Source organism: Python bivittatus, unplaced genomic scaffold (assembly GCF_059951505.1).
Source record: "Python bivittatus isolate LINGU-HERP-01145 unplaced genomic scaffold, Pbiv_v1 ctg000700_np1212, whole genome shotgun sequence".
NCBI classification, from domain to species: domain Eukaryota; kingdom Metazoa; phylum Chordata; class Lepidosauria; order Squamata; family Pythonidae; genus Python; species Python bivittatus.
The window spans coordinates 7,965,145-7,991,831 of record NW_028277098.1 but is presented as its reverse complement, the minus strand read 5'-3'; the positions used below and the strand labels follow the sequence as shown (position 1 = coordinate 7,991,831).

Below are 26,687 nucleotides of genomic sequence, written 5' to 3'. Positions count from 1 at the left end.
ATGCTTGAACTTCCAGAGATCCCTCTTTTTCAGTACTGAAAGATGCATTTACTCATATACAAAAAAAAAAAAAAGCCATATAATCTGAGGGATTATTCAATTAAAATTTTAGTACTTAACTGCTAGAGGACAAGTTTAATTGTTACATTTTTATAGCTAATGCTGAGTTAATGACACACTTGGCTAATTTTTAGGTGATCTTGGTTTTGATCTGTTATTAGGATAATGAAAGCTTAACTATTTCAAGCTAAAGGTTGTATTAACTAATTTAGAGGAGTGCAGGGAATTCTTGATTGTTTCTTCCTTTTAGAAAATTATCCTTTCAAATATAACACCTTTATTCATGAAAAACAATTTAACATTTAAAAACAAATCTAACAGTATTCATTGTTTAAATAGATCACAGTTATCTATGACACATTTTTATAAAATAAAATCTTTTAGAAGCATAAATATTTTTTAAAGTAACATGTATAGAATTTAGGTAATATTTTAGGTTCAAATACTCTATCCAGCTTCTTGCCATATACCATTCCAGATTTCCATACTCCTATGCCAAGTGAATTCTCAATGAGCAGCAGAATTGAGATACATAATATAAACCATTTCTAAAAGCACTCTCTATTTCAGCATAGAGTATACGAAGGGCTGCTATCGGTCAAACCTAGTGTTTCCTTGAGCTTGTATAGATTTGGGGTTCTTGTTCAGCATGCAACAGCATTTATAAATTATCTTACTTTTTACACAGTACTTTGAAAGGGCATATACAGTTAATCTTGATTGGGGGGAGATGGGCGGGGACAAGTTGAATAAATAAAATAAAATAAATCTAGAGGCAATATGCACGTGTGTGTGTGTGTGTACACCCACACACATATAAAATGCCTTTTATTGTAGAAACGATATGTCTACTCAGAAGTAAGTCTCACAGAGTTCAGTGAAACTTCCTCCAGTTCATTTAGCACAGAATTGCAGGAAGACTCAATAATGTAATTTGTTAATGCACATACAAAAGTAATTCTGTAAATGCTGATATTGAATAAGTACATTGGGAAGCCTATAATCATGTTTCCTGTACACATCAGCCATTTTTATAATATTCTCCACTTTTTTTTTTTTTTTTTTTGCACACATGGTGTCTTTTGACATTCTTCTAGGGGTGAAAAGAAAGATTATCTACAAACTGCTCCTGCCCAGGTGGAAGAATTTTTACATGATCCCAACCATGTCAGCAAGGTCTCATCAGCAAGGTTCTTTATTTTGGAAACAGCATTTTTCCAGGAAGGAACTGGCTTTTCTAGAGATATTATTAACATTAAACTATAAGAAAGCACTCTGTCCTGGTGCTTTCAGTATATGTTTATGATCACATTGCTGAGTGATAACAGCTAGTTTCAGACCTAACTCTGTGTAATCTATAATTGGAATGATAATTAAAGCTATTTTCCATGGTGCATTACTTTATACCTATCAGCCCTAGACATCATCTGCCGCTTTATTGCTCAATCACTTTGTGAGGTTCTTCTGCAACTTTCTATAATGTGTTTTGGATTTCACATAGAATTTGTATATTTTCTATAGAAAATAGGAAGGCTACCTAACAGCATGTTAAACATGCCTCAGATCTACAGGGCATCTTATTTTTTCCCATCTATCCAGCAGCAGAAATGACATTTACATTCTGAGTTTTGGATGACAAACAGGCATTTTCTTCTGCCTCCCTCCTCTGGATCAGGATTAATTAAAAAAAAAATCTGAAAATACTTTAGCACAATAAATGGGGAATCCTTTTATAGGAGCAGGGTTTATAATGACTGCACATTATAAAAGAGGAATTCCCAGAACAAACCTTGCAGCCATTTCAGCTGAGACTGTACAGTAATTCTTGGACTGTTGTCTATATGAGATGGGATATGCCTACCTGTGAATCAGTTATGTGGACACAGAGGAGAGCTAACTCTATCAGAGCGGGCCAAAGCAATCTGTGTCAGACAGTACCATCAGGGATGGTTAAATGAAAACAAATATTAATATCTGGTTAGTGCAATTAGACCTTATAATGCAGCCTACCCCAACCTGAGGTCCTTCAGATGTGCTGGACAACCACTTCCATTATCCTCAGCCAGCATGACAATGGTGGAAGGCCATGCACTTTAAGAAGGCTATTGTAAAGTGTTGACTGTAGGGTAGGCCTGGAGGTGTTGGTGTAATTTGGGTTCCATTTCAAATCAGTAAGACTACCTTGTCGGAATACTGGGCAAGACTACATTTCAATAATCCATGGGGCAATTTTACTAGGTGAAAGTAAAATTTAGTGAACCTGCATTTTTTTAAAAGTATAATTCAGTGCCAGTTGTGCTACTAGAACAAGGGAAATATTAATGTTGGTTGGAAGCCCTCTGGACAAGGAAACAGATATCACTGGACCTAGAAAGAAGACGCAAAAGCATCTATCTCATTCCAAGTTGATAGTAGCAAAAAGAAGCAGAATGGGGCATTGAACTCATCACATGAACCTCAGAGCAATTGCTTTTGCAGTTGCTTTCTGCCATATACATTCTTTCCTAGCACAATTAGCACAACAACCTTTTCCCCTGTATTTGCTCCAGAGTCTATGTGTCAAGTCCAACACCTGCTGCATCCCTTGCTCCTCTTCGACACTGTCCTGCTTGTTAGTTTTTTGTGGGAAAAGGTTGAAGATCAGCCACAGGGCTTGTTTTCATCTGCAGAAAAGCTCTGAAGATAATTGCCATCCCACCCTCCATGGTGATTACTTAAGAAAGTTTACTAATTGTGAGCTTTTAAGTTGCTTTATGTGATGGAGATCCATATAGAGAGGCATTTAAGAAGAAAAATCTTCCTCTTACATAAACTTTTCCCTCAAGAAGATAGGGAGAGAGCCAAAATGTGGGAGTGGGGGAGTGACATGGCATTAAAAGCAACCTTTCTTTCAGACACACATCACCTTCACAATCCTTTTATCTTCTTTTCCTATCTATTTACTTTCATTCATTTATAAGCAAACACCAGCTATGGTCTTGCCCAGTTTGGTATAGTTCTATAAAGTTGTAGTAACCTGCACTGCACCTGAACACGAACACTTTAAACAAAATTGTATCTTTTTAAAAATATACTCTCTCTTTGGAAAGGAATTCCTCTTTTTTGATGTTCTGTACAGAGCCCAAATGTTTTCTAGGCATGGATGTGTGGGTGATCTGGCTGTGACATCTGTCACCCCATTGATCGCCAGGGTTGATTTGGCTGATCTGACTGGCTAGGCAGGTGTCCCCTTCCTCCCTCACTGCTCTACGTGTGTCCTTCCTGAAGCTGCGTGCTTGGTGGAAGAGGACGACCATCCCAGATTGAAGGAGTGCACTGATCTTCGGTCAAGGGTATACGATATCTGCGCTCCTCTGCTAGAACCTCCAAACAAGCTTTCTAGACAGCTCCTGTGTCTCCCAGTTATAAACTGGGAAAGATTATGAATTTCTAGTGAAAGAAAATTTAAAGCTATGGTGGGAATTCCATCCCATTATCTAGCTTATCTCTCTCACACACACACATCCCAGTATTTTTTTCAGGACATGTAACCTAACCTAAGAAATTCTTCCTTACACTTTTGTTCTATCATTTATGGCAATACCAAACAAAGCTTTTAAGGGTCTTGGCAGATAAGCCACATTCTTAACATCAAAGCTACTGGGAAGAAAAGCAAGTAATGAGCTCTCTTCCAGCTTTTGCAGAGTTCACATCTGCTGAGGACAACGTTAGTGGGGTAAGGGTCGGATATCTTTCCCTAAGTTTTAAATTCAAAACCACCCAGTTACTCAGTAAAGTAACAGACGGATAGGGCAATCCTAAAGCATCTCTCAGAGTGGTCTAGTATCAGGGGCACCAAAATGTTCAAAACTCTATCAGCAGCAGATTGGCAGGGGAGAAATGAAAGTGGAGAGACATTTCTGTCTCTCTGCCCTTCCTAGTTTTTTAATAAGTCTTTCTTATATCACAATCAATGGTCTAAATTTCTCCCAGACCTGGAAGTCTGATGGAAGGCTAGACCCTGGACCTTTGAAACAGGGTCTTCTGCTTTTTCCTGATGGTGAAGTTCCCAACATCAGAAAAATCAGCCTAGGAGACTGTCAGAAGTGGGGTTCTACATCTGTGGATTATAAGATTGCAGCCTTAATGAATCACGACTGCTATACTGTTGAAGCTTAATATTATATTCAGCAAAGACTGCATTAGAAACGGAGATCCTTTTTCTCCAAAGCAGCCAGAGCTGGCTCTGATCCCTGACACAATGCTGCAGCAGCTGAAGGATGAACTACTGCCTGCTTGACTACCTTAACTCTATAAGTTCTAGCTTATAAAGTTGCTGCTCAGAAGCACTTGCTGTCTGTTGCCTTCAGGTCAGCAACTTTATACAAGAAAATAGTCCTGTGTTGCCTTTGAAACTGCTCCTCTTCTTTGCTTCTTCCTCACCAGTGAAACATGCAATGCTCCCTGTGTAGGAAGAGCTTATTTTAGCAGTCTGCTTTTACAACACAGTGGGATAAGAAAGTATTAAAAAGCCTTATTCTAAAGTTTAAACAATGGCAAGGAATGTTACTTTTTAAGAACTTAGCTGTAAAATTACTAGTCAGATCAATGAAAACCATCCTTTTTATATGTAACAGAATGCTCACTCCTGATTTTTACACACACACACACACAATTACTGTATACACACAGATATATTACATACACACACACACATGCATACAATACATACAGGTAGTCCTTGTTTAGCGTTGACAACTGAGACCGACAACTCAGTCATTAAGCAAAACAGTTGCTAAGTGAAACCATGACTATGCTTATGATCTTACCTCAGCTTTTCTTTGCTTTACAGACCTGTGAAGGTCATAAATGCGAGGATTGGTTGTAAAGTTACTTTTTCATCACTGTCGTAACTGCAAACAGTCACTAAACCAGGCAGTTGCTAAACAAGGACTACCTGTGTGTGTGTGTGTGTGTGTGTGTGTGTGTGGTGTGGGTGTATTCCATTCATCAAAATCCCATTTTTAAATCAAACCATCCATCCAGGATACATCACACTCACTTTTATATATTCAGAGCATTAGGATGCTACTTCTGACAAGGCTGCCTTTACCTAATCAGTTTGGGAACTTTGTCTATATTTTAGATTTTCATGTTATGTGTTCTGTAAATTGACCTGAGTTCAAAGAAGTACACAGTAGATAACCCCCATAGTGAAATAAACAAACAGACAATGGCATCTTAGCAGATAATAATGCCAGTATTACCTCACCCCGCTGTGCCTCATAAGGGTCCTTTTGTACCCAGGACTGACACAAGACATTTGGGTGTCTGAACAGTGTAGTAGTAGCTGGTTGCTGGATCCACTCACTGCAAGCGGCATCTTACCCAAAGCCAGCCAAATTATTTTTGCATATGAGGCAGAAAGTACCCCATGTACTCTACACTTTTCCTTGGCCGTAAAAATATCATTGTGAGAAGGCAGGGAGAAGTGAGGGCCTCAAACGAACCATGTTTGCTAGGGGAGAGCGCTGTGCACCATGGGGCAGCCTTGGGGGGGACGGCAGGAGAGAGGAAAGACTGCAGGCAAAAGGCACGTTCGCACCAGAGTGAAGAGAAACGGCAGGGGGCGGCTGTTGGGTCAAGTGGGTATTGCAATGTGTATTGCGCTGATTGGATTAGGAAAGTGGAATGTCTGCGGTTTTGCGGTTAATTAGCGGCGCTCCGGGGCGGTAAAAAAAGGTGAGATTGTGAGCCAAGCCCTCGTAGGAGGGGGAGGACAGATAGGGGGTATAAAAACCTGTCAGACCTTGTTTCGGGGTTCCTCCATTGCTGCGGGAGGGACCTAACTTTGCAAACGTGCCCAATAAAAAACTTCTGTCTACTGGACAACCGAACCCGTGTCTGTCGTTTTCTGACATCATGTTAACCAATACGTAACAAATGATATGCAGTCCGTGCCAGCTGATTCCCTTGATGCCCTGTTTTCATCTCATTTCCGATACAGTGCTATGAGTAGCAACTTTTCACGCTCCTCCATGATGTGATTTTGACAGTTCTGCTTTTGACACTTAGCCAGAAATAGCAGGCAATGGATTTCTTTAAAACAGCTTGACAATGTGAGACCTTGCTGCATAGTCAGTATAGGCTGCGACCGCATGCACGGAATGCTTTGCAGTTGTACCTAGTCCCCTGGGAAGCACAGACTGGAAACAGAACTTGTCTTGGAAAACTTTCTGAGTAGCTCGTGGCTTTGCACCTTTTCATAGGGCTAACCCAAACAGCCTTTCTGACAGCAACGTAACAGGCCGATAAGCAAACCAAATTCTTCCGTTCAAGGCCCATTTCCCTCACTTGTGTCCCCCAAAGATAAACAAGAAAAATAATTACCCCAAAGCATTCCTGTGAGTAAAGGCCCAGATGTACAGTCACAAAGCCAGATCGATAGACAGGCGGAAAGAAAACAGAAAAGATCAGGAAATGGGCCATCAGCAGAGAGCAAAGGAACAAGGAGACTGTTGGAAGAAGATTTGCATCTGAAAAGAGCAATAACCTCATCTCACAGCCTTGATATCCTGGCATTCCATTAATTTCTCCATCCCAGAACCCACCTTGCTTCTCTCATGTTTATTTTAGTTAACAAGAGCCATTTCATATATTATCTTTTTATTGTTATATGTATGTTTAAAATGCTTAATGTGATGGTGACAAACATGTGTTTGCAAACCCAGATATACACATGCATTCATCGGGAGGTGTGACTGGCTCTAATTCCTTGATTTTCAAAGCAGCAGTTGCTGCTTGGCAGTATTAATTAGGAAAAACAAACAAACAACAACTGTAGGAAATCCTAATCTCTCTAATTAAGTTCAATTTGGCCCTAAGTGACAGGTGAAACAGTCCTTAGCATCTTTCCAAGTGGAAAATTATTTTAGGTACCTTGGTGCAATTATGAGTTTGAATGCAGGGCAGTCAAGAGGAAACATGCTGGTTACCGTTTGTTCAAACTACATGGCATAGTAGTTGTTCAGATTTGCAGACAAGGGCAATTAACATCCCTTGGAAGGAAGTGGCTCTGGGGAGAAATGTTTGAGCTACTTCTTTGATCCAAACTGCACCTTCTTGAAATCCAGCTTTCAGGGTTTTATTGCACGCTTGACAACACTCTGCAATTTAGACCCACATTCATTCTATGGATTTAAAGTTGTTTATTTCCTATGGTTTTCACTCAAGATACCCAGAGCACTGGCTTCTACAGGAGGGGCCATGGATCATAACACAGAATTCTCCAAGTCATACAAAAGGTCAGTCCTAAGGGATTCTTGAAGATAAACCATGAGGTTCAAACATATTTTAAAGAACTTGGTAGCGTACCTGAATACCAGAATTAAAAAAGAGATGAAGTTATAGAGATTGACTGGGTTTTGGAGATTTTGGTCTTACCTACTGTTGTGATGCCAGCCTGCATTCATATGAATGACTACCAGCTTCCCAGACTGGAAATGTACATTCCTTCATCTCAGGCAGAATCAACACTGGGGGGAAGTATGACTTCTGTCACATAAAGAAAGCAGATGCCCTGGCCCCTCTCTCTCCTGGATAGGAAAAAGCCTGGTTCTTTTACAATCAGAGGCATAGCTCCAGAGAACCAGAGAAAGAAGTTGCTGCACATGGGATGGAGTTTACCATTTCTTGAGTAACTCTGATAAACATCTGGAATTATTCCCAAAGGCTAGGGGAGGTCTAGGGAAAGGAGGCAGAGGGCCTTAGTTCAGAAGTCAATTTACCTCTAAGTCAATTTCCTTTACTAAGAATTTAGTAAATCTTTAAGGCCAAAACTGGGTTAAATTTGTATTTCTTTTGTCTCTGTGTGCTTAAGACCAATATTCTTCACATCTTTGTACAAGCTCAGTGACAGCTTATACTTTAGCCTTTTATGAATATATCGGGTTGTGCATGAAGATAATTCCTTTCTTTCATATCTCTTGAGATCATTACTTTTCCCTGAGATATTCTTTGAGCTCTGTAAAACTTGGAGTGTGGAGAAAATTTTAATAGGTCAGTGCTGTCTTGTGGTCTTTTTTTTTTTTTTTTTAGTTTAACCTATTTGTCAGATGTTGTGTATTATAAACTGGGTAGCTCTATACTCTAGCTCTTGCAATATTGCATATTTACATTTTTAAGATTTTAAAATTAAAAAGTGATTTTATATGTTTCTTTTTTAATTTTAATTTTCTTTATCTCTTGTGAGATGAATCAACAAAGGATAGGAAGGGCTGGTGCACATCTCAAGGCTATACATGTCCCCTTGGAAGATAGGTAATAGCAAGTGGAAGCCCCAAGCCTCTACTCCAGACCCAGAATATGAAGACCCAGAAGGTTTCTGGGAGAGGAAGTTTGAAACCATACCACCTTATGACTCAGCTCTGCTTGCCACAGATGTATGTCCAATGGAATGGAAATCCTAAACAGGTTGATTTTTAATACATATATGCATCCCTATTATGTTATCCACTTTTGAAGTAAGCAAAGCTATAATATGCATTTTAAAGGTCTGCAACCCTAAAAGGTGGGATTTTCTTGTGTTGTAAAGTGAATGAATGATATAATTTTAAAGTTCACATTGTATGTGCAGCCATACTCATCTGGTAAGAATAAGTCTAAAAATCAGGCCACAAAACACTGGGGTCAATCAAGACTAGTATTTTCTTCATATGTCTGAATTCCTGTGTCTTCAGTCATGCCTTTTTACAACCCACCCATTTGGCTAGTATTTTTTTCTATTGAATGAAATATATTTCCTTGTATTTAATCATTATAAAAATCTCTGTGGTTAAGTCTCAGACAGTGAAGGAAACAAGCATGCTCTTTTAAGTGACATGATCTTTTTTTGAAGTACCAGCCAAGGAAGTTCTGGACATTGGTAGCATGGTTCCGATGTATGTAAAATGATCTGAACCCAGCATAAAAATGCAGGTACTTACGCCAAGGCAAAGGCCATCAGTGCTCCAACGACCACAATGAAATCCAGGATGTTCCAAAGGTCCCGAAAATAAGACCCATCTTGCAGTATTAATCCCTGATCAATCATCTGGAGAAAGACAAGGGCAAGTTCTTATACTTACGCTCTTAAGAACAGAAGAGATAGTAATCTTATATAACCTAAGCCCCATTTTCTGACAATGAGCTCTTTATAAGCCCCTTTACTGAGACTGTAGTAAGCTATAAGCAAATACATATGGACAAAGATATTACACTGAAGGCTTAAGAGGTATTTCCTGCTGCTGCTGGGGTTGTGGGACAGGGATGTAACAATACAGATTTTTATAATTGCATTTTATAATTAGAAAATAAACAGGTGTCATCACAGGTTTGCTTAGGGAGTTAATTCTGTCAGAGTTTTTACACTACAACTGAATCAGCAGCAGTATCACCACAAGAGGGCATGTCAGACTGACCAAAGCAGCATTGTGGCATTGTAACACAACTCCCACTCCTTTTTTACATGTGTTACAACATTGCATGCACGCCCAAAAAGGATGGAGCTTGGACTGCCCTGCTTTGTCATCGTTCTGACAAAAGCAGCAAGATAAAAGGGATAAAAGGGTTAGTTTGGGTAGGCCTGCTGTGGCACTAGAACTTGCCTAACTAGCTTATGCTAGATATATATCCAAGAAGTGAGAGCTAGTGATGCCTTCTAGTTATATGACAAAATGAAAAAGCAGTTTGGGGCAAATTTCTAGAAAATCTATTTATAAGCTGTTTATCAACATGGTGATCAAAATGGAAATGAAATCTATTCAGCTAACTACTGACCTATCAGCTGCTGAAAGGGAGGTCTGTTTGTTGTCCTGCAGAAGGCTTTTTCACACCATATATCTATTACTTGGATAATATAGTTAGTGTGTCTAGTGATTAAGGCAATGTTTTTCAACCTTGGCAACTTTAAGATGGGTGAAATTCACCCGTCTTAGAGTTGCCAAGGTTGAGAAACACTGGATTAAGGTGTTGAACTAGGACTGAAAAGACTCAGGTTCAAGTCCAGTTTCCACTGTGTAAGCTCAAAGGATGATTCTTTCAGGGCCAGTAACTATCTTTTAGCCCAACTGATGGTTGTGAGGAAAAATTGAGGGAGAAAGTGCTGCGTACACTGCCTTAAGCTCCTAGAGGCAAGGTGAGAGATAACTCAAATAAAAAACATAAACAAAATAAAAAAGTTATGCTTCATTATAGGAGCTTGGAATAAAAAGGCTTGGTGCCTTTCAGTTCTATTAGAATTTATTTGAAAAAAAATCAGAATGACAATTTTGCTTCCTAACACTGTGTCTTCTTTTAGAAACTCTGTTCAGTAGGAGTGACATCTGAGACATGATAGGGACGTGCAAAAAATTCTGCAAAAATAAGTCAGATTTTCTCTTTCTGCTTAAGAAACTGTTTTATATTCTGTTCCCACAAAGGCCAACACTTGCCACCCACAAAGAGGAAGTTACTGGTTTTGTTACTGTAAACTGAGATTGCACTAACATCTCAGCTACTGCTTCTCCCATCTTGCCTGATGTTGTCAGACTCAGCTAACTGCTGAGAAAATTAGCTTAGTCTTGGATAATTCTATTTTTCTAATAGAAAACTTTTTACTGTTATCTTTTTGTCTGCAGTACTGCGCAATAACTTAGAGTGGGCTTCACACATCATTCTTTGACATACCAAGAACTGGAAATAGGTGAGGGAGAGAATCAGAAACAGCCAAGGAAAGACAAACTGCAGAAGAAGGGATAGCCATATTGCTTTCTTGTAATGACAACATTTTCCAGCAGGAAATAGAAGTTTCTAGAGCAGTGTTCTATAACCTGGTACCCTTCAGATGTGTTGGATTACAACTTCCAAAATTCCTGTTTTGTTGAAAAGGTTGTAATAAGTCTCAAAGGTCATCTCGCCCCACTTCAAAAAGATCAGAGTGACAGAGTGACCTAATAACTTCTTCATTTATTGGAATTATATTTCACTGAGGCTATTAAAAATATTTAGTAATAACCCTGAGAAAACCTCTCAGCTTTCAGCAAGTGGCAGCATAAAGAAAACTCAAGCATGACTTAGGCACTGAATGAAGCAAGTGGCCAAAGGAGAAATTGTTCTCAGAAATGTTGGGTCTTAATAAATCTAGGCATTCTTGAGAATTTATTTGGATGATCTTCGTTTTCCTGAAAAAAGAGGATGAAGCTCTGGGTATGAATATGAAACCCACTGTCTTCCAGTTGACTCAGGAAAACACTCTTTGCTTCCCACTTACCTTAATAACCATCTCAAAGGTGAAGACGCCAGTGAAAACATAGTCAAAATACCTCAGGACCTGCAAAAATGAATGAAAAATATATTTCTCATGAGAAGGCTCAGTTGCTTAAAAAGGTACTGTGCTCTGCATGTGGATTGAACTGTGTATGTAGAAAAGAGAAGAGGAACTATGGTTTTGAATAGTCTTTCATGGAGAAAATATTGTGGGAGAAATGAATGGCATCACATATAAGGCCAGCAAAACTACAGAAATGAAAGCACTCAACCTTGAAGTGTTTGTTAAAAATGTACCACCATTGGCAATGTTTTTCTATGACTACACAGTAGTGTCATATTATCCTTTGGCATCTCTACTGTGAAAATCTGGTATATTTTGCACTGGAAATTAGAGTTGAAATCCAGTTTAATTTTAATTTTGAAGTGATGCATGATCCTTTTCTATTTTATGGGTGTAAAACAAAATCCTCTTCTTGCAAAGCTTCACTACATCATAGATTTTTAAAATCTAAAATCACTAAGATTATACTGATATAAGCCATTTGTTTAAAATATTTATTGATTGTATTAAATAATTTTAGTATGCCATTGTTATATGCTCACTTATGCAAGAATAAGTCCAAAAACAGTGGACTAATTTCTGATTAAACATGTTTTATTGTGAGGTTTATTACTATTACTATTAGTACTGTATTACTATTACTATTATATCCCACTTTTTATATTATTGTTACTGTTAATACTGGTTTATTATTTCTATGTCATCTGCAGGAGTTTTCCCTAAAGGGGCATTTAGAACTCTTTTAAATAAATAAAAAAAATTGAATAGGATTACACAGGCAATAATATAAATAATTCTTGCTAGAGCTGATGTCTTTAACACAACTAGCAAACGGTTTAGCACTTTTAATTGTTTTATTTTGAATGGAATTATTCTCATTAAGAACACACATTTAACAAGACTTTTGAAATTAATAATATTGTCCAGAGTGCAATTTATTAGAAATAGCTCCTCCTTGGCCCCTCTCTGTCATGGAATGCAGATTAAAGCCACATGAAACCCTTGGTTCAAGACTGAAGCAAGAAGAGGCTGGTGGTAATAAGATTTTTTTAAAAATGGCCAAGGTGGGAGAAAAAAAAATGAAACCAGGCTTTCTCCTGTACTTAATACTACAGATACTTGGAGGTGATCATACCAAGAAGATGAGCAGTAGTAATACTGTATCTGTTTGCCACATTATCAAATGTAAACTACTGTTAAAAATGAAAGTTACAGAACCTGGTTTAGAAGTTGCCAACCTCAGCTGTCAGGGTGGACAACAGTTTCTACTGTTTGGCTGTACCTTAAGCTTTGTGGACTTTCTGTTATGTCTGCTCTGGTCTATTTCCTGTCTGCCAGTAGCATTTTGCCATACCAGCAAAACAATGGTATCAGATAGACCAGACTAAAAGACCACATAGTCCAGTACTCTCTTTCTTTAGGGGCCAGCCAGATGCTTGCAGGAATCACATAAGCAGGATCTGAATGGAACTGCACCCTCCTGCTCATGTTCCCAACAATTGGAATTCAGAGGCATGTTTCCACCTACGGCCTGGCACTCTCTCTGGCACCATCCTGCAGTTATTACACAGGCATTAGCTGGAACCGCTGGAAATGTGGCCTACACAAGCAACATGCATATCCTTCGAGGCCCACTTTTCATCAAACTGAGAAACGCAGCTGTTTTAAAAAGTCTGGTTCTCCCTGTGTCTAGGAACAGAAGATCTAAAAGCCACTATTTTAGAAATCAGTATTGCTGTGCCTTCCCAATTTCTACATAAAACAACTGGCAGTAACAGTAACATACCTCCTCCAAGCTAATTTGCCACTCACACTGGTTAACTAATTATTGCCTTTGGGACTAGAGAAATCTATTCATCAAATTGGAGATTGGAAACTAAGAGTAAGCATTAATGGCCTCAGCAATCCAAATGTTACTTTTTAATGTGTAAAATGAGGCAAGTCAGAAGTTCTAAACTCCTGCAGCATAGGGAGTATAAATAAGCACCATTTCCTCCCCTGCCCATTTTAAACTTCCCATTCCCAATTCTATTTCCTCTTTCTTGCTTTTTTGGTTCTCTTTCTCTCCTTTCCATCAGTTCTTAATGTGCTCTTCTGAATAGTTTGAGTGAATTTCTTTGTTGTTAAGTTCTCGTTTTCTCCTGATTCAAGAACAAAGTCGGGCTCATTTTATACACAGCCACCCAAAGGAGTGGAGCACCAGCACACAGGCCATCCGGACCCTGCTCCCTGTAAGATGAGAGGTAGGTGTATCAGGTGAAACTCTCAGATGTTAATTATGGTTAATGGGTCATTGCTTGATAGGCTGGGCAACCAGAAAGCCAGTCCTTGTTTCATACCAACCATCTTCTATATTTTTCACTCCTGTGGTTGGTTCTTCCTATCCTCCAGCTGGGTTTAACAACTACAAAATACTCTTAGGCAATTTCATTTTTTCCACTGATGGTAGGAAGATTCTTGTCCATTAATGTCTCAATATGTAATTTATATGGCTGCCCAGAATCACTTGTTGAGATGGGCGGCCATATAAATTGAATGAATGAATACATAAATTAAAAAATAAATATTTTATCTTTTTCATTGGTCATATTTTATGTCTATGGATTTCAACAAGGTATTTAAATTGTTGAGGTCAATCATCTTTCCCCCAAATGGCTGGTTATGGCAGTATGCAATTACTTCCTTTCAACATTTGGTGGTATGTGCAGCTGTTCCAAATCTTAATTCCCGAGGACTTTGATTTTGTGACAAAGTCCAACCTAAGCCACCATAGGCCAGAAGACTGGATGGCAAACTTGTGCTATTGCAGAAGCAAGTAACTACTTGGGGAAGGAAGTAACTATGACTAGCTCTATCCATAGAATAACACCCTGGGGAATACATCCCTCTTCACCATTGAATAAAGAAGCTTCTATACTTCTTGTTATGAAGCAAAATTACACAATCAGTAGAATCAAGTATTATAGTTTTTCGTGATCTAAAATATTCAGAGTACAGATTAGGAAATTGCATGTTTGACTCCCCCATCCCTTATAATTAAACAAATTCTTTGCATATGAAGAACACTAGACTATTAGGAAAATAGATAGGACAAAGTCTCTCTCTCTCTCTCTCTCTCTCTCTCTCATATGCTAAGGGAGAATTCAAACATGTAAGCCCCAGATGAAGTCCAAAATAGTAAAGCAAGCAAGAGATGAAACGTGTATCTTCTGAGCGTGTGGCTCAGCTCTGCAGTGAATTATAAAGTAAATATATAGATGCAGAACATGAATCCATTTACACTAAGACATTACAGCAAACCACAATTGTTAAGAAACTGAGTAATCACTTTATTTCTCTCTGAGTTGGTCAGGACAGGATCCTCTGCTGCCAAGGCGATGCTGCTTGCTGCAATCACAAGAAGGATACACATCTCAAAGTAGCGCAGATTGACAATGTAGTGGCAAGCTCTTCGGATTCTGTCAAAGAAACCACAAATCCGTGCAACAGCCATAGTGTTAAACAGAATTCTGATAATTTAAAATGGAGGCATTTATATAACAATTATATAGCATGCTCACATACATTATCTCCCTAGTCTTATAACAATCCTATAAATCAGAAATGGACGACTTCATCTGCCTCTCTAGATGACGGCTAGATAAAAAAAAATATAAACAAATCTTTCAACATAGGGTGGAATATAAGGAGTGCTGTAAATCTTTCAATTCTATACTACCAGTTTCTTAAAAATAATAATTAAAAAAACCCATCTATATCAGATATGCAGAACCTTTGGCCAGATGTATTCTGGTCTATTTGCACAAGAATGGTAACAGGATGGTAAAAAAAGTGTCACAAACCCTAATTTTTGGTATGGCACAAATTCCACCACAGAGTCCCCTAAAGCTTTGGACAATTTGATCTCTACGTGAAAGTGTTAAATAGATGGAATTCTGCTTTTGTTTTTCCCCCTGTGAAAGAATTTTTCTCATATAATCCTTTTTATTAAAATAGTATGACTGATGAAAACCAGTCAGTGTCATTATCATCCAACTATGAGTTGTTAAGAAGGTGGTTTTAGCCACTAGATAATTCTGATTTGCTAGCTAAGACCCAGAACATCAGGCATGAAACACTTTGCTTGATTGGCAAAGCAACAGTCTCCTCCCAAAAGCCAACTTTCCATTATCCTCCTAATTCTATAAACCTTAGGATGTTGCTTGGAAAATAAGAAAAAAAGCAGCAACACCAAGGAGGGGTAGGAGATTTCTCCTTTGTAGCCAACAGGAATCCTTTCCACTTTCCATTATATTCTTCTTCTACCTTTAGCGACCCCTTGCTGTGGGACCTCCTGCAGGAGTTTCTATGAAGTGATTAACAGTAGATGCACAATCAATTTATGCAGGGTGTGGATGTGATGTTTGGGCCTGTGACTCATATAACTCCATACACCCTGGCGTTTGCTGCCTATAATAGAGACCCATGGCAGGGGAAAATGGTTAGCAACAGGGCAAGCTATATTTTACAAGGGCTTGCTTGGCATTATTGAACTTCCTGTGTGGAACATGTGATAACATTCCAAAAATTGTGGTTTCCTGACATAAAGACCAACATATTAAGCAGTTTTATATTATATATTAAGGAAAACTAATGGAATATCTCTCACGGGTTTGTGGTGCTGAAAATAAACATGGAGCTATGTGGCACCATTGGTTTGCCTGTCTCAGAGCTCTTCTCCTTTTTCCGTTTTTTATTCTTCTTCTCTGCCTCCACCTCCTCCTCTTCCTTTGTTTCTGCCTCCTTCAATGGACTGGCCTCTCCATCTGTCTTGTTGCTAACTGTAAAATGAACAAATCTTGTTAGTCCTCTGGCTGGGAAGAAGCATTTGATAGCAGGGCCCACGGAAAATGGAAAAGAATGGACACACACACACACACACACACACACTGACAGAAATTGGTATAGGTAGGGAAGGAATGACAAAAAGCAGACAGAGTGCCCAATATTCCACATGGGAATGAATATGAAAAGGATAGAAGCCCTTGTAGACCGATGATCAGAAAATAGCACAGACATGGAAGACTCATTACACAAAAGGAGAAGAAATATTCCATGCCAAACAACTGCAAAGTTCAGTCCCGTGTAGCAGAGCTGTGTGCACACTGTTTTAAAAAAGATGACATCCTGCACACTAACAATTCAAATTATGGGCCAGGAAAAGTAAATTCTGCAAACTGTAATTTGCATAATTTAACCTTCAGCTGTCACTGTTTCATATAACTTATTTTTGTATTTGTTATTCAATGGAAGAGGAAGGAGCACAGCAATGAAATAAAGATCTGCCCCAACCCCTGGCCGGCCATCCATCCATCCATCCATCCATCCATCCATCCATCCATCCATCCATCCATCCATCTATCTATCTATCTATCTATCTATCTATCTATCTATCTATCTATCTATCTATCTATCTATCTATCTATCTATCATATTTATATAGCCGCCCATCTCACACAAGGTGACTCTGGGTGGCATAATCCTGTATGGATATTGCCCTGCTGAGACATGAGCAGAATCATACAACTCTCCATGCCTCCCTGATCAGGTGCAAGACAGTAATATGAATGTCTGGTTTAACCTATGCATTGCACGGTAAGTTAACACTTGGCAAATCACTATCTCTCTTCATCCGTTTGAGTGCAAGGGTTAGAAACATGGCTCTTTTTAAAAAGAAATGCTGAAGCTTTCAGAATTATGTGCCCATTAGCACATTCTACACCTGTCTTGTGCTGCTGGGGAATCATAGCATATACCTAACCCTGTCTACTATTTCTTTCCATAACTGCTGCAGTACAAATCCAACACCTCTAGAACTGCAGTTTAGGAATGTCATGTCTACTAAAAAAAAAAAAAAGTGTGACCATTAATTGCTATCTTATATTCTCACCACCTGGCTATGTGGTTAGTTAGATGGAGATCAGAAGATGATGAAGAGGAGGACAGGGAGAGGGCACAAGAGGGTGCCAAACAGAAGAGACAAAAGTGTTTTTGCAATAGTGTTATGTAATTAATATCCAGATTTCATGTTTATTTTTTAATTGTGAAGACACAGAAAAGTACTTCTTAGCCTTTGGCAAGGGTCAGATAGGAGAAAGCAGTTAGATTGAATGCTAAGAAATAATCTTACTGGAATGACTATTCTATTTTTCACAACTCCTAAATCTAAGGCATCAAAGTTAATTGAAGTTTGGAATTATTCAGAAGGTTATTTTTAGGCCTGGTCTGACATTTCTCAAAAAAGATTTTACTGAAAAAAAAATTGGGGTGGGTTTTCTTTCGGATTTGGTTGTGCTTCTTCCCTGAAAAGGAGAAGACACTAACATAATATTCTCTCAATGGTGTCTGTCTTTGTAATAGCTGCCTACTTCCACATAGTACCAAAAATAAATAAAATATCAAACAGAAAAAGAAGGACGGGAGGAAGGGAGGAAGATATACTTGGCTCATCATTATTTACAGCAGAAATGCTTACTTTATTGACCCGTGGAAAGCTTTGCCAAAAATTAACAGAAAATTCATCCCTACATGAAATGGAGAAGGAAAAAAAAAAGCAGGTAGAAAGAGGAGACGCATCAGGAAAAGTCAAGAAAAGGGATTGAAAAGTGACTAGTAAAAAAGGCTACGGGCAGGGAAGCAGCAAGAGGGAAAAGCATTGGGGTTGAATACACACACACACACACACACACACACACCACTCACACATATTTCATGTCATGGTTCAGTCAGTTGACTGTCAGTGGCTTACATACAAATTCATAGTAAAACAGTAATCAATAATAAAATACAATCATCAGTTATAATATTATAATCATAAAAACATAGTGCCATATTTCTACAAGGTACAGAAATTCATCACATACTTAGTACATCTATCCACTCTTGCTTCAATCTCAAATGCACCTAAAAAGCCATGTTTTTAAGACCTTCCTGAAAATTAAAAGTGATGATGTGGGCATCTCTCTAGCAGAAGGACATTCTGTATCAGAGAATGCACACCTCTAAGGCTTTGGATGTAGAAGATCCCAGCTTCAGCCTCTGACATTTCCCAGTCTATAAACAGGAGGGACTAAGAAAGACCCTTGGACCTTTGGTGAGCTGGTATTCACTAGAATAGACAACACAGTACTAGTTGGGGTGGACTGATTTGTAAATAATGGTTTTGCATCATAGTAAAAAGCTGTGCATTACTCTGAGATCCATGGGTCCTCCTACAACTAAACAGCTGCTAGGAAGAGTTGGAATATTTTTTTTTCTAGCTTGGAACAACTTAGTTTATTATAGGATTTTGGGGCATTAGTAGGTTTCAAGATTAACATACAGAAGACCAGGATGTTAACAAAAAACATGAAGATACAAGATCAAATAGAACTGATGAATAAAACTGGTTTTAAAATTGAGAAGGTAAAATACTTGGGTATTACTGTGACAAATATGAATTGTATGTTATTTCAAAATAATTATGTTAAGACATGGAGCGAAGTTAAAAAGATATGTTAAGATGGGATAAAGTACAATTGTCACTGTTGGGGAGAATTTCTGTGATTAAGATGAACATTTTACCTAGAATGTTATTTTTGTTTCAGACAATACCTGTTTTGACAACTGATGTACCATTTAAACAATGGCAGAAGGATATATCTAAATTTGTATGGCAGGAGAAAAAACTCCAAGTTAAATATAAGGTATTATGAGTTGCAAAGGAAAGAGGAGGGTTAGGTCTACCAGTTCTGAAATTATACTTTGCTGCCTGCTGTTTAGCTTGGATGAAAGAGTGGGTGTTGCTAAGAAATAGAAAGTTATTGGAGTTGGAAGGACATGGGATCTGAGAGTTGGGTGGCATGGATATCTATGGTATGACAAAGCTAAGGTTAATGTAGATTTCAAAAATCATTATGTCAGGTGGGCCATTCTTAGAGCATGAAATAAATCTAAATCTAAATTGTGCCCAAAAACACCTTCATGGATTTAAAGGTTTAAAGTGGATAGAAGATTTTATGGTTTTAAACAATGCAAGACTGAATTTGAAATAGAATTATGTACAAACGATGAACATGTTATTGCTAAAATGTATAAACTTTTGTTGAAATATGAGACAGAAGAAGAACAAGTAAAAGAATGTATGATAAAATGGGCTAAAAATTTGCCTACAATATACAAATGGATCAGTGGGAAAATCTGTGGTTGAAAGGATTTAAATTTACATTATGTTCTAGCCTTAGAGAGAATTTTTATAAAATGACGTATTGTTGGTATTTGTCATCAAAGAAATTGTCTAGAATGTATAAAAGAACTTCGAATCTTTGCTGGAAATGTGAACAACATGAAGGGACATTTTATGATATATGGTGGACATGTAAAAAAGCCAAAAAACGTTGAATACAAATAAATACATTTATTCAGATGATTTTAAAGACTAATGTACAATTGAAACCAGAGGCATTTCTTTGGGAATTAATGGACAGACAACTAGAAAAAAGCCATGGAACTTTGTTTTTATATATGACCACTGCAGCAAGTTTACTATATGCTCAAGAGTGGAAAGGTTCGACACTACCCACAGTGGAGGAATGGTTGGTGAAGATGATGGAACTTGCAGAGATGGCTAAATTAACTTCCTTGATTACAGAAAAGACAATATCTATATTTATGGCTGATTGGAAACAGCTTACAGACTTTTTGCATGAAACAGAAAAAAATGCACTTATGACTTGTGGTTTTGATGATTAGGAAAAAAATAGATAATAGAAAAAAGTAAGCTTTTTTTTGTTATAGAATAACAGATAACTTTGTAATCATATTTTCTGCAAAGGAAATTGAAGTTTCTTCTTTCTATTTCTTTTTATCTTTTCTTTCTTCACTTTTGTCTTTTTTCCTTTCTCTTTTCCTTTCTTTGTTTTCTTTATTCTGTATTAGTACACTTGATCTTAGCCAAAAGGCCGAGAAGATCTGATGTGGACCTGATCAGAGTAAATTGTAGGGGTGATACAGAAATATGATTTGCATCTTTTTCTTTCTTTTTAATTTTAATTTGTTTCTCTTATCCTTTTTTTAATATATGGTCTTAATAATGTCTTATGTTTTACATGTTTTATACTCTGTAACTTGATATGGCCTAATGGCTAATCAATAATAATAAACTAAACTAAACTAAACTATTTTGTATTAATTTGTGCTAGTTTTCATGTTCTTTTAAAAACGTTTATATATATAAAAGGTTCTTGTTCTTATTACACTGAAACAAGTTAAGCATTGCATCCACATGCACTCTTCATAAGAAAGTATAATATATATATTTGCTGGTATTAGAGATAATAGCAAGATTAAACTGAATTCTCCATCCTCATCCTGAAAACTGCAAGTTGAGATAGTTGTGTGTTCCCCACTCTAACTATTGGTGCCTTTGTTTCTCCAATAATAAGAGGCTTCTGCCAACAATCAAGCCCTGACCCCAGAAAATAATATGAACTGAGAAAGGGGAAATTTCTCATCACAATCACAATAGTAAGTGATGTGCAAAATCTTTCACATTTGAAACATGTCATTGCAAGTGTGAAACGGGTTGTTCGAACCTCACCAGAAGTGTTCTGACACTATTCTAACCATTCCTGAAGGATTCCAAACTCCAAACAGACCTCTTTTGTGCTCAAAACACCCGTCTCAAAAAGGGACTGTTTAAGGTTTGGAACACTTAAAGATGATCAGAAAAGCATCGGAACACATGAGGTCGGAACAGCCTGCTTCCAACACATTACAAGTGCTCCAAGCTCAAAACAGGCTTCAAACTCTTCACGCATGTCCAATGATAACACCTCCAATCTCTATTTCTATATATTATTGGAAAGGATGGAGAGAATAGAAATAGTTTGTCCTCCCTCGAGAAGGCCATAATACCATAGTCTGTCAAGAACTTGGGGTGGTTAGCAGTATATTCTTTTTAAACAGCTAAACAGCAGTGGGCTATGGCTACACAATATACTTCAAGTGATACATGCCTGCCTTCTGAAATGTTTTATCATATTTTAATAGCAGGAACTAAAAGATAACACTTAACAGCAAGATACGCTTGTTCTCAAAATATGCTTGAAAATCTGCCTGAGAAAAAAAAGCTCTGCATAACTTGACACTTGTTGGATTTACATAATAAATATTTTAGTAGCATTACTCTGGATTGTTGCCTTTCTTTGCTTGAAAATGGCTTGCAGAATCCTTTTCTCTCACTGGTTTTCTGGGCAGATAATAAAAATGACAGATTATCGTTGTTGTCAAGGGGCATTGCACCCATTTCACCAAGAATTTCAGGTTTATTTCCTGAATTTTAGGGTGCAAATAACATGACAGCAAAATTTCTGATAACTAACGGGTGGGATGGGGACATTTTTTAAAATCTAGCATGAGTGACAGGAAGTAACAAAACTATTCTCATCCAAAGCTGCTTATTTATAGTCAATGCTTCTTCCAATTGAGCTGCATCAGAAAAAAAAATGGTTTTGAATCTAAATTTAGGAGAATGCATGGGTGGAATAAGAGTTTAGTACTCCATTCTGAATTATTCTTCCCAATGTTGCCCTGCTTTACAGGGATTTAGCAGCAGACCCAGCCAGTAGCTCTCACTGCTTCCCTCAGAATGACAAAATCAACATCAGGGCACAAACCACTACATCTTTTTTGGGGGAGGGGGGGTGACATCACAACACATGTAGAAAAGGGGCATTGTGCTGAATGTCACAACTTTCGTACATCACTCTAATCTCCTTATCCTGCCCACTGCCCACCCCCACCCCCCAAGGATGCCACTGGGCCCAGTCTGCTCATGGGTCTCCCACCATCATGTTCAGCTAATTATAGAATTGCTTTACAGTACTCTTGGCTTAAAACCAGAGCTGTTTTAAAGCTCTTCCATGCATGGGAAGAGGTGATTGACTCCTCATCGACTGCAATGACCTGGGCAAGTTCTCCAAAGCTCAAAATGTGATATAGGGTGTGAAAAAGAGAAGAAACTCTCAGGTCCATGAGATCTACATCCTCCATTTCTCACTAGCCCTTCCTGTCAACCTTCTTGCCAGACCCTAAATATCCTTCCTTTCTCTCAAATGTTGGGGTTGCAACATGACAAGAACACTAGTGGTGCCATCAAGGGGGAGACTGGCAACTTGTCCCTCTGTCCGTCCCTCCGTCCCTCCGTCCCTCCGTCCCTCCGTCCCTCCGTCCCTCCGTCCCTCCCTCCCTTCCTTCCTTCCTTCCTTCCTTCCTTCCTTCCTTCCTTCCTTCCTTCCTTCCTTCCTTCCTTCCTTCCTTCCTCCTGGCAACTCTGCATAACATTGAAAAATTCAGGAGGATGAAGGCATTCTTCTGAGAGTTGCTCCAAATGCAGCACTCACTAAGACACTTAGCAAATCTTTCTTCCCCTGAGTTTTGCAGCCCTTTTCAAAGATAGCCAGCATGTCAGGGCAAGAGAAAAGAATGGAGAAATGGAAAGCATGAAATCCTCTCCTACCCCATCAACTGTTAATGTGATCACTGTTGCAACTTGACAGGGAAGGAAAGGAAGATGGGGAATGCATTTTGATCCAAGCCAGAGAAGAATTTGGGGGGGGGGGGGTTGCATCTCATTTCAGATCTCTTTCTACAATCCCCTAAAACTCATAACTGAATCTGGTTCAGAGAATATCAGGTGATATCTGATTACTATTCCAGCAATACCAATGCAAGTCATACCACAATTAAAATCCTATAACTGTTTGAAAGTTCCTTCGGTCAAACTGTCTGTTTGTGGAATAATATTCACTCACTTCCATATGAAAGCACCAACAAATCTGTAAGAAACTTTGGCCCCATCCTACACAAAAGAATGGAGGGAATTTTAAAAATTTATTTATTGTCCACATTTCTCCCCCACCACAATTCAGAGACTCTCGGTGCCTTGCATAGAGTATAAAACCAAATGTAACATCCATGTTTAATACAATTGTAAAACAATAAAGCAACCCCTCCCAAATAAACACTACAAAGGATAAAAATTAAAAATAATGACAGCTTGATAAAATCAGGGGAAGGCTCTCTGGAACAACTCTGCTTTAAAAGCTTCTGAAATGTTGACAAGGAGGGGACTATCTTGATCTCAACCAAGAGGCTGACAATGCTGTATGGCAATCTATATCTCCCTTCAACAAACTGAGATTTGCTGTCAAATGAAAAAAGAGATAGGTACTTACTCTGTACCACAGTGGAGTCCTGAACATCAATCATGATGGTAGTGCTCTCTGTTGCTTTATCCATGTTGGCAGTGATAGATGAAAGATCAGGTTCGCTCCTGCTGATAGTCCTCCCTGTCTCCATTGGTAGGTCACCCAAAAGTGCTTGCTCACTTGTCTCTAGGCTGCTGGCATCCTGCTTCACTGGACTTGCCTCCTTGCTTTTGTCTAACATCAGGTGACCTTCGGAGGGGCTTGGTTCTTGGGTGGTCATGGGAAGCTCAGCATTATTTGTTGTTGCTTCACTGCTCCTGTGTCAAGAATTTAGAAAGACAGGGTCATAGTAAGGGATAGAGACTGTGGGCGTGTGTTTGTGAGCCAAAACAAAGACAGGAGAATAAGAATAAAAATAATACCTAGGATTTTCATAATGTTTTAAATAACTTTAAATAGATCGGATGCATGTACTGTAGATGTGATGCTCCTAAGCACTGCAAAAAGAAAAAGAAAAAAAAAGTGCTTTTCTGCTGTAAGCTACCAGCATTCAAAGTGAATATCCACTTTTCAGAAAAACTTGCTTTTTTAGTGCAGGCATCTCATTAGGTTCTGTCTATGCAGCAATTATTACACAGATGAGTTGAATCCTTCCACATATTGCTGTTTTGAAGCAGCCAGTGCTTGGTTCTTCCAGTTTTCTACCACTACCGCTAGCATTTTCTTTTCTAGGTTTTAAAATTGCACACTGTTTGCTCAGTACTTTTCTGGTTCAAAGTCCAGCCATGAGACTTTAAATCTCTTCAACAATGTGATCCCTGTATAAATTAATAACATCATGTTTTTGTTTACATGTTTACTTGCACTAATGTATTATTCTATTATTATACACTTAGAGGGCTAGAAGATTGCACTTACTTATAACCAAACTTGAAGATACACTGGTTTGTAAATTCCATTAATTTTCTGTGAAGATGCCTATTCCCAATTAGTTAACTTCATACTAGTCAGTTTTACAATGCAGAAATGTCTGCTTGATTTCCCTTGCTTATATGAGTAGTGTGCATCTTCCTTTATACCTGTATTTTGCTTCCAGGAGAAGCCACATTCAAAGTAGGGAGAATTAAACTTTCCCTTTCTATTCATTGTTTTTCTAGAAATCCTGACAGCCTTCAGCATGTTTAGGGGGAATGAGGAGAGAGAAGACTCTACCCATGTAGAGGGAATGATATCCATTGGCTGACTTAATTACTATGCTAAAGGAAGGTTTCAGTAGCCCTTTCTCAGCTTCATGGTACAAAGCAACCTTTTAAAAAACTTCTCCAACCTCATCAACCTTTTTCAACTGGAAACTTCTTCAACTCTGTCTTAGTTGTGCATTTACCTCCTTACCTCTAAAAGCCTGGTGCTATACAGGTAGTCCCCAGTTTAAGAATGAGTTCTAAGTCAGGTTTGTATGTAAGCTGGAACAGTATTACTGTATGACACTGTACAAGTAGTATTGTGTATTTAGCTCAAACCATTGTGTATTTAACTTGAATTTTCCTACAGTAGGTTCCATTCTTAACTATGGGTCATCTGTAAGCTGGGCGTTCTTAACCTGGGGAATACCTGTAATTTCAATTCTGCTTTCCTTAAATTATTTTCTATGTTAAGAATAATGATAGGAAAACTGACAGGAACAAATGAGAGAATTCCAAATTACAAACAATATCAACTGGTCCATCTCCCTGTCAAATATTGCACATAAGAGGCTCATCTATAAATACCTCTGATTTCATGAGCAAAAATTCTGCCAAGGATGGCTCATTTTGTATTTAGATTGTGTGTCAACGGAGATTTTCAGAGGGAGTACTGTGTTAGCAAAAATAACACAGAATCCTCTAAAAACTCAGGAACTAAATATTTGCCACAGCATAGTCTTGTTTATATTAATGAATGGGACAAGACAAATAATGCCTTACTGAAAACTGTATGGTATAATCTGAACAGGGGATGTCCTGGTTCACAACTCAGAATCTTAACCACTGCACTATATCTGCTTTCAAAGTTCGTTATAACTTTAAAAACAGCAAGGGAAGAGAGTTAAATTTAGTCTTCCAAAGTAGATCAACTTGTTGCTTTTAGATGTAACTAAAACTGATTGATTGATGTTTATGTGCCATTAAGTCAGTGTTAACTCTTAGTGACCATATAGACAGATTTTCTCCATTACACTCTGTCCCTAACCTGGTCCTTCAGGTCATCTAACAGTGCATCCATCGTCACCGTAACTGAGTCCATCTACCTTGCTGCTCATCGTCCTCTTCTCTTTCCTTCCATCTTTCCCAGCATTAGAGCCTTCTCCAGAGAGCCAGGTCTTTGCAAAATGTGTCCAAAGTAGGATAATTGGACCCTGGTCATTTGTGCCTTGAGTGAGAACTCTGAATTGATTTCTTTGATGATGCATATGTTTGTTTTCTTGGCTGCCCATAGTATTCTTAGGAGTTTCCTGAAACACCAAATTTCAAATGTGTCAATACTCTATCTTGCTTCTTCAAAGTCCAACTTTCACTTCCATAGAGTGTCATAGGGAACACCATTGCCTGCCCTTTGTAAATATAGACACGTCACAGCATCTGAATATCTTTTCCAAAGCCGTCATGGCTGCTTTGCCAAGTGCTAGTCTGTGGTGTATTTCTTAACTGCTGGATTCTTTACTGTTGATAGTTGATCCCCAAAAGGCAGAATCTATCTACCACTTTCATATCTTCACTGTCAGTTCTAAGGTTGGTTGTTGTCATTAGTTTGGTCTTCTTTATATTTAATTTGAGTCCCATTTTTTCATTTTCCCATTTGTGTTCTTTGACTTATTACTAGAGCTTACAGATGCTTTCATTTTTCTGCTATCAGAGTACTGTCATCTGCATATTGCAGGATATTGATGTTTCTTCCTCCAATTTTAAAACCATGCTTATCTTCTTCCAATCCAACTTCCCTTAATATATATTAAACACATAGGCTGAATAAGTATGGGGAGAGTATTCAGCTCTATCTCACTCCTTTGCCAACCGGGAGGCAGTCTGCCCTTTTTG

At 38.3% G+C, this 26,687-nt stretch overlaps 1 protein-coding gene across 1 annotated transcript in view; it reads right to left on the bottom strand.

Annotated features, from left to right (window-relative positions):
- Nucleotides 1-26,687, bottom strand: part of CACNA1E (calcium voltage-gated channel subunit alpha1 E) — a 281,325-nt gene that overhangs the window by 63,804 nt on the left and 190,834 nt on the right. Inside the window, exons 21-25 of the mRNA XM_088153792.1 lie at nt 23,641-23,930; nt 16,035-16,206; nt 14,715-14,844; nt 11,327-11,386; nt 9,024-9,130 (exon numbers count right to left, since the gene is read on the bottom strand). Of these exons, the coding sequence (XP_088009918.1) occupies nt 9,024-9,130; nt 11,327-11,386; nt 14,715-14,844; nt 16,035-16,206; nt 23,641-23,930 (759 nt within the window). The remainder of the gene's footprint in view (nt 1-9,023; nt 9,131-11,326; nt 11,387-14,714; nt 14,845-16,034; nt 16,207-23,640; nt 23,931-26,687) is intronic.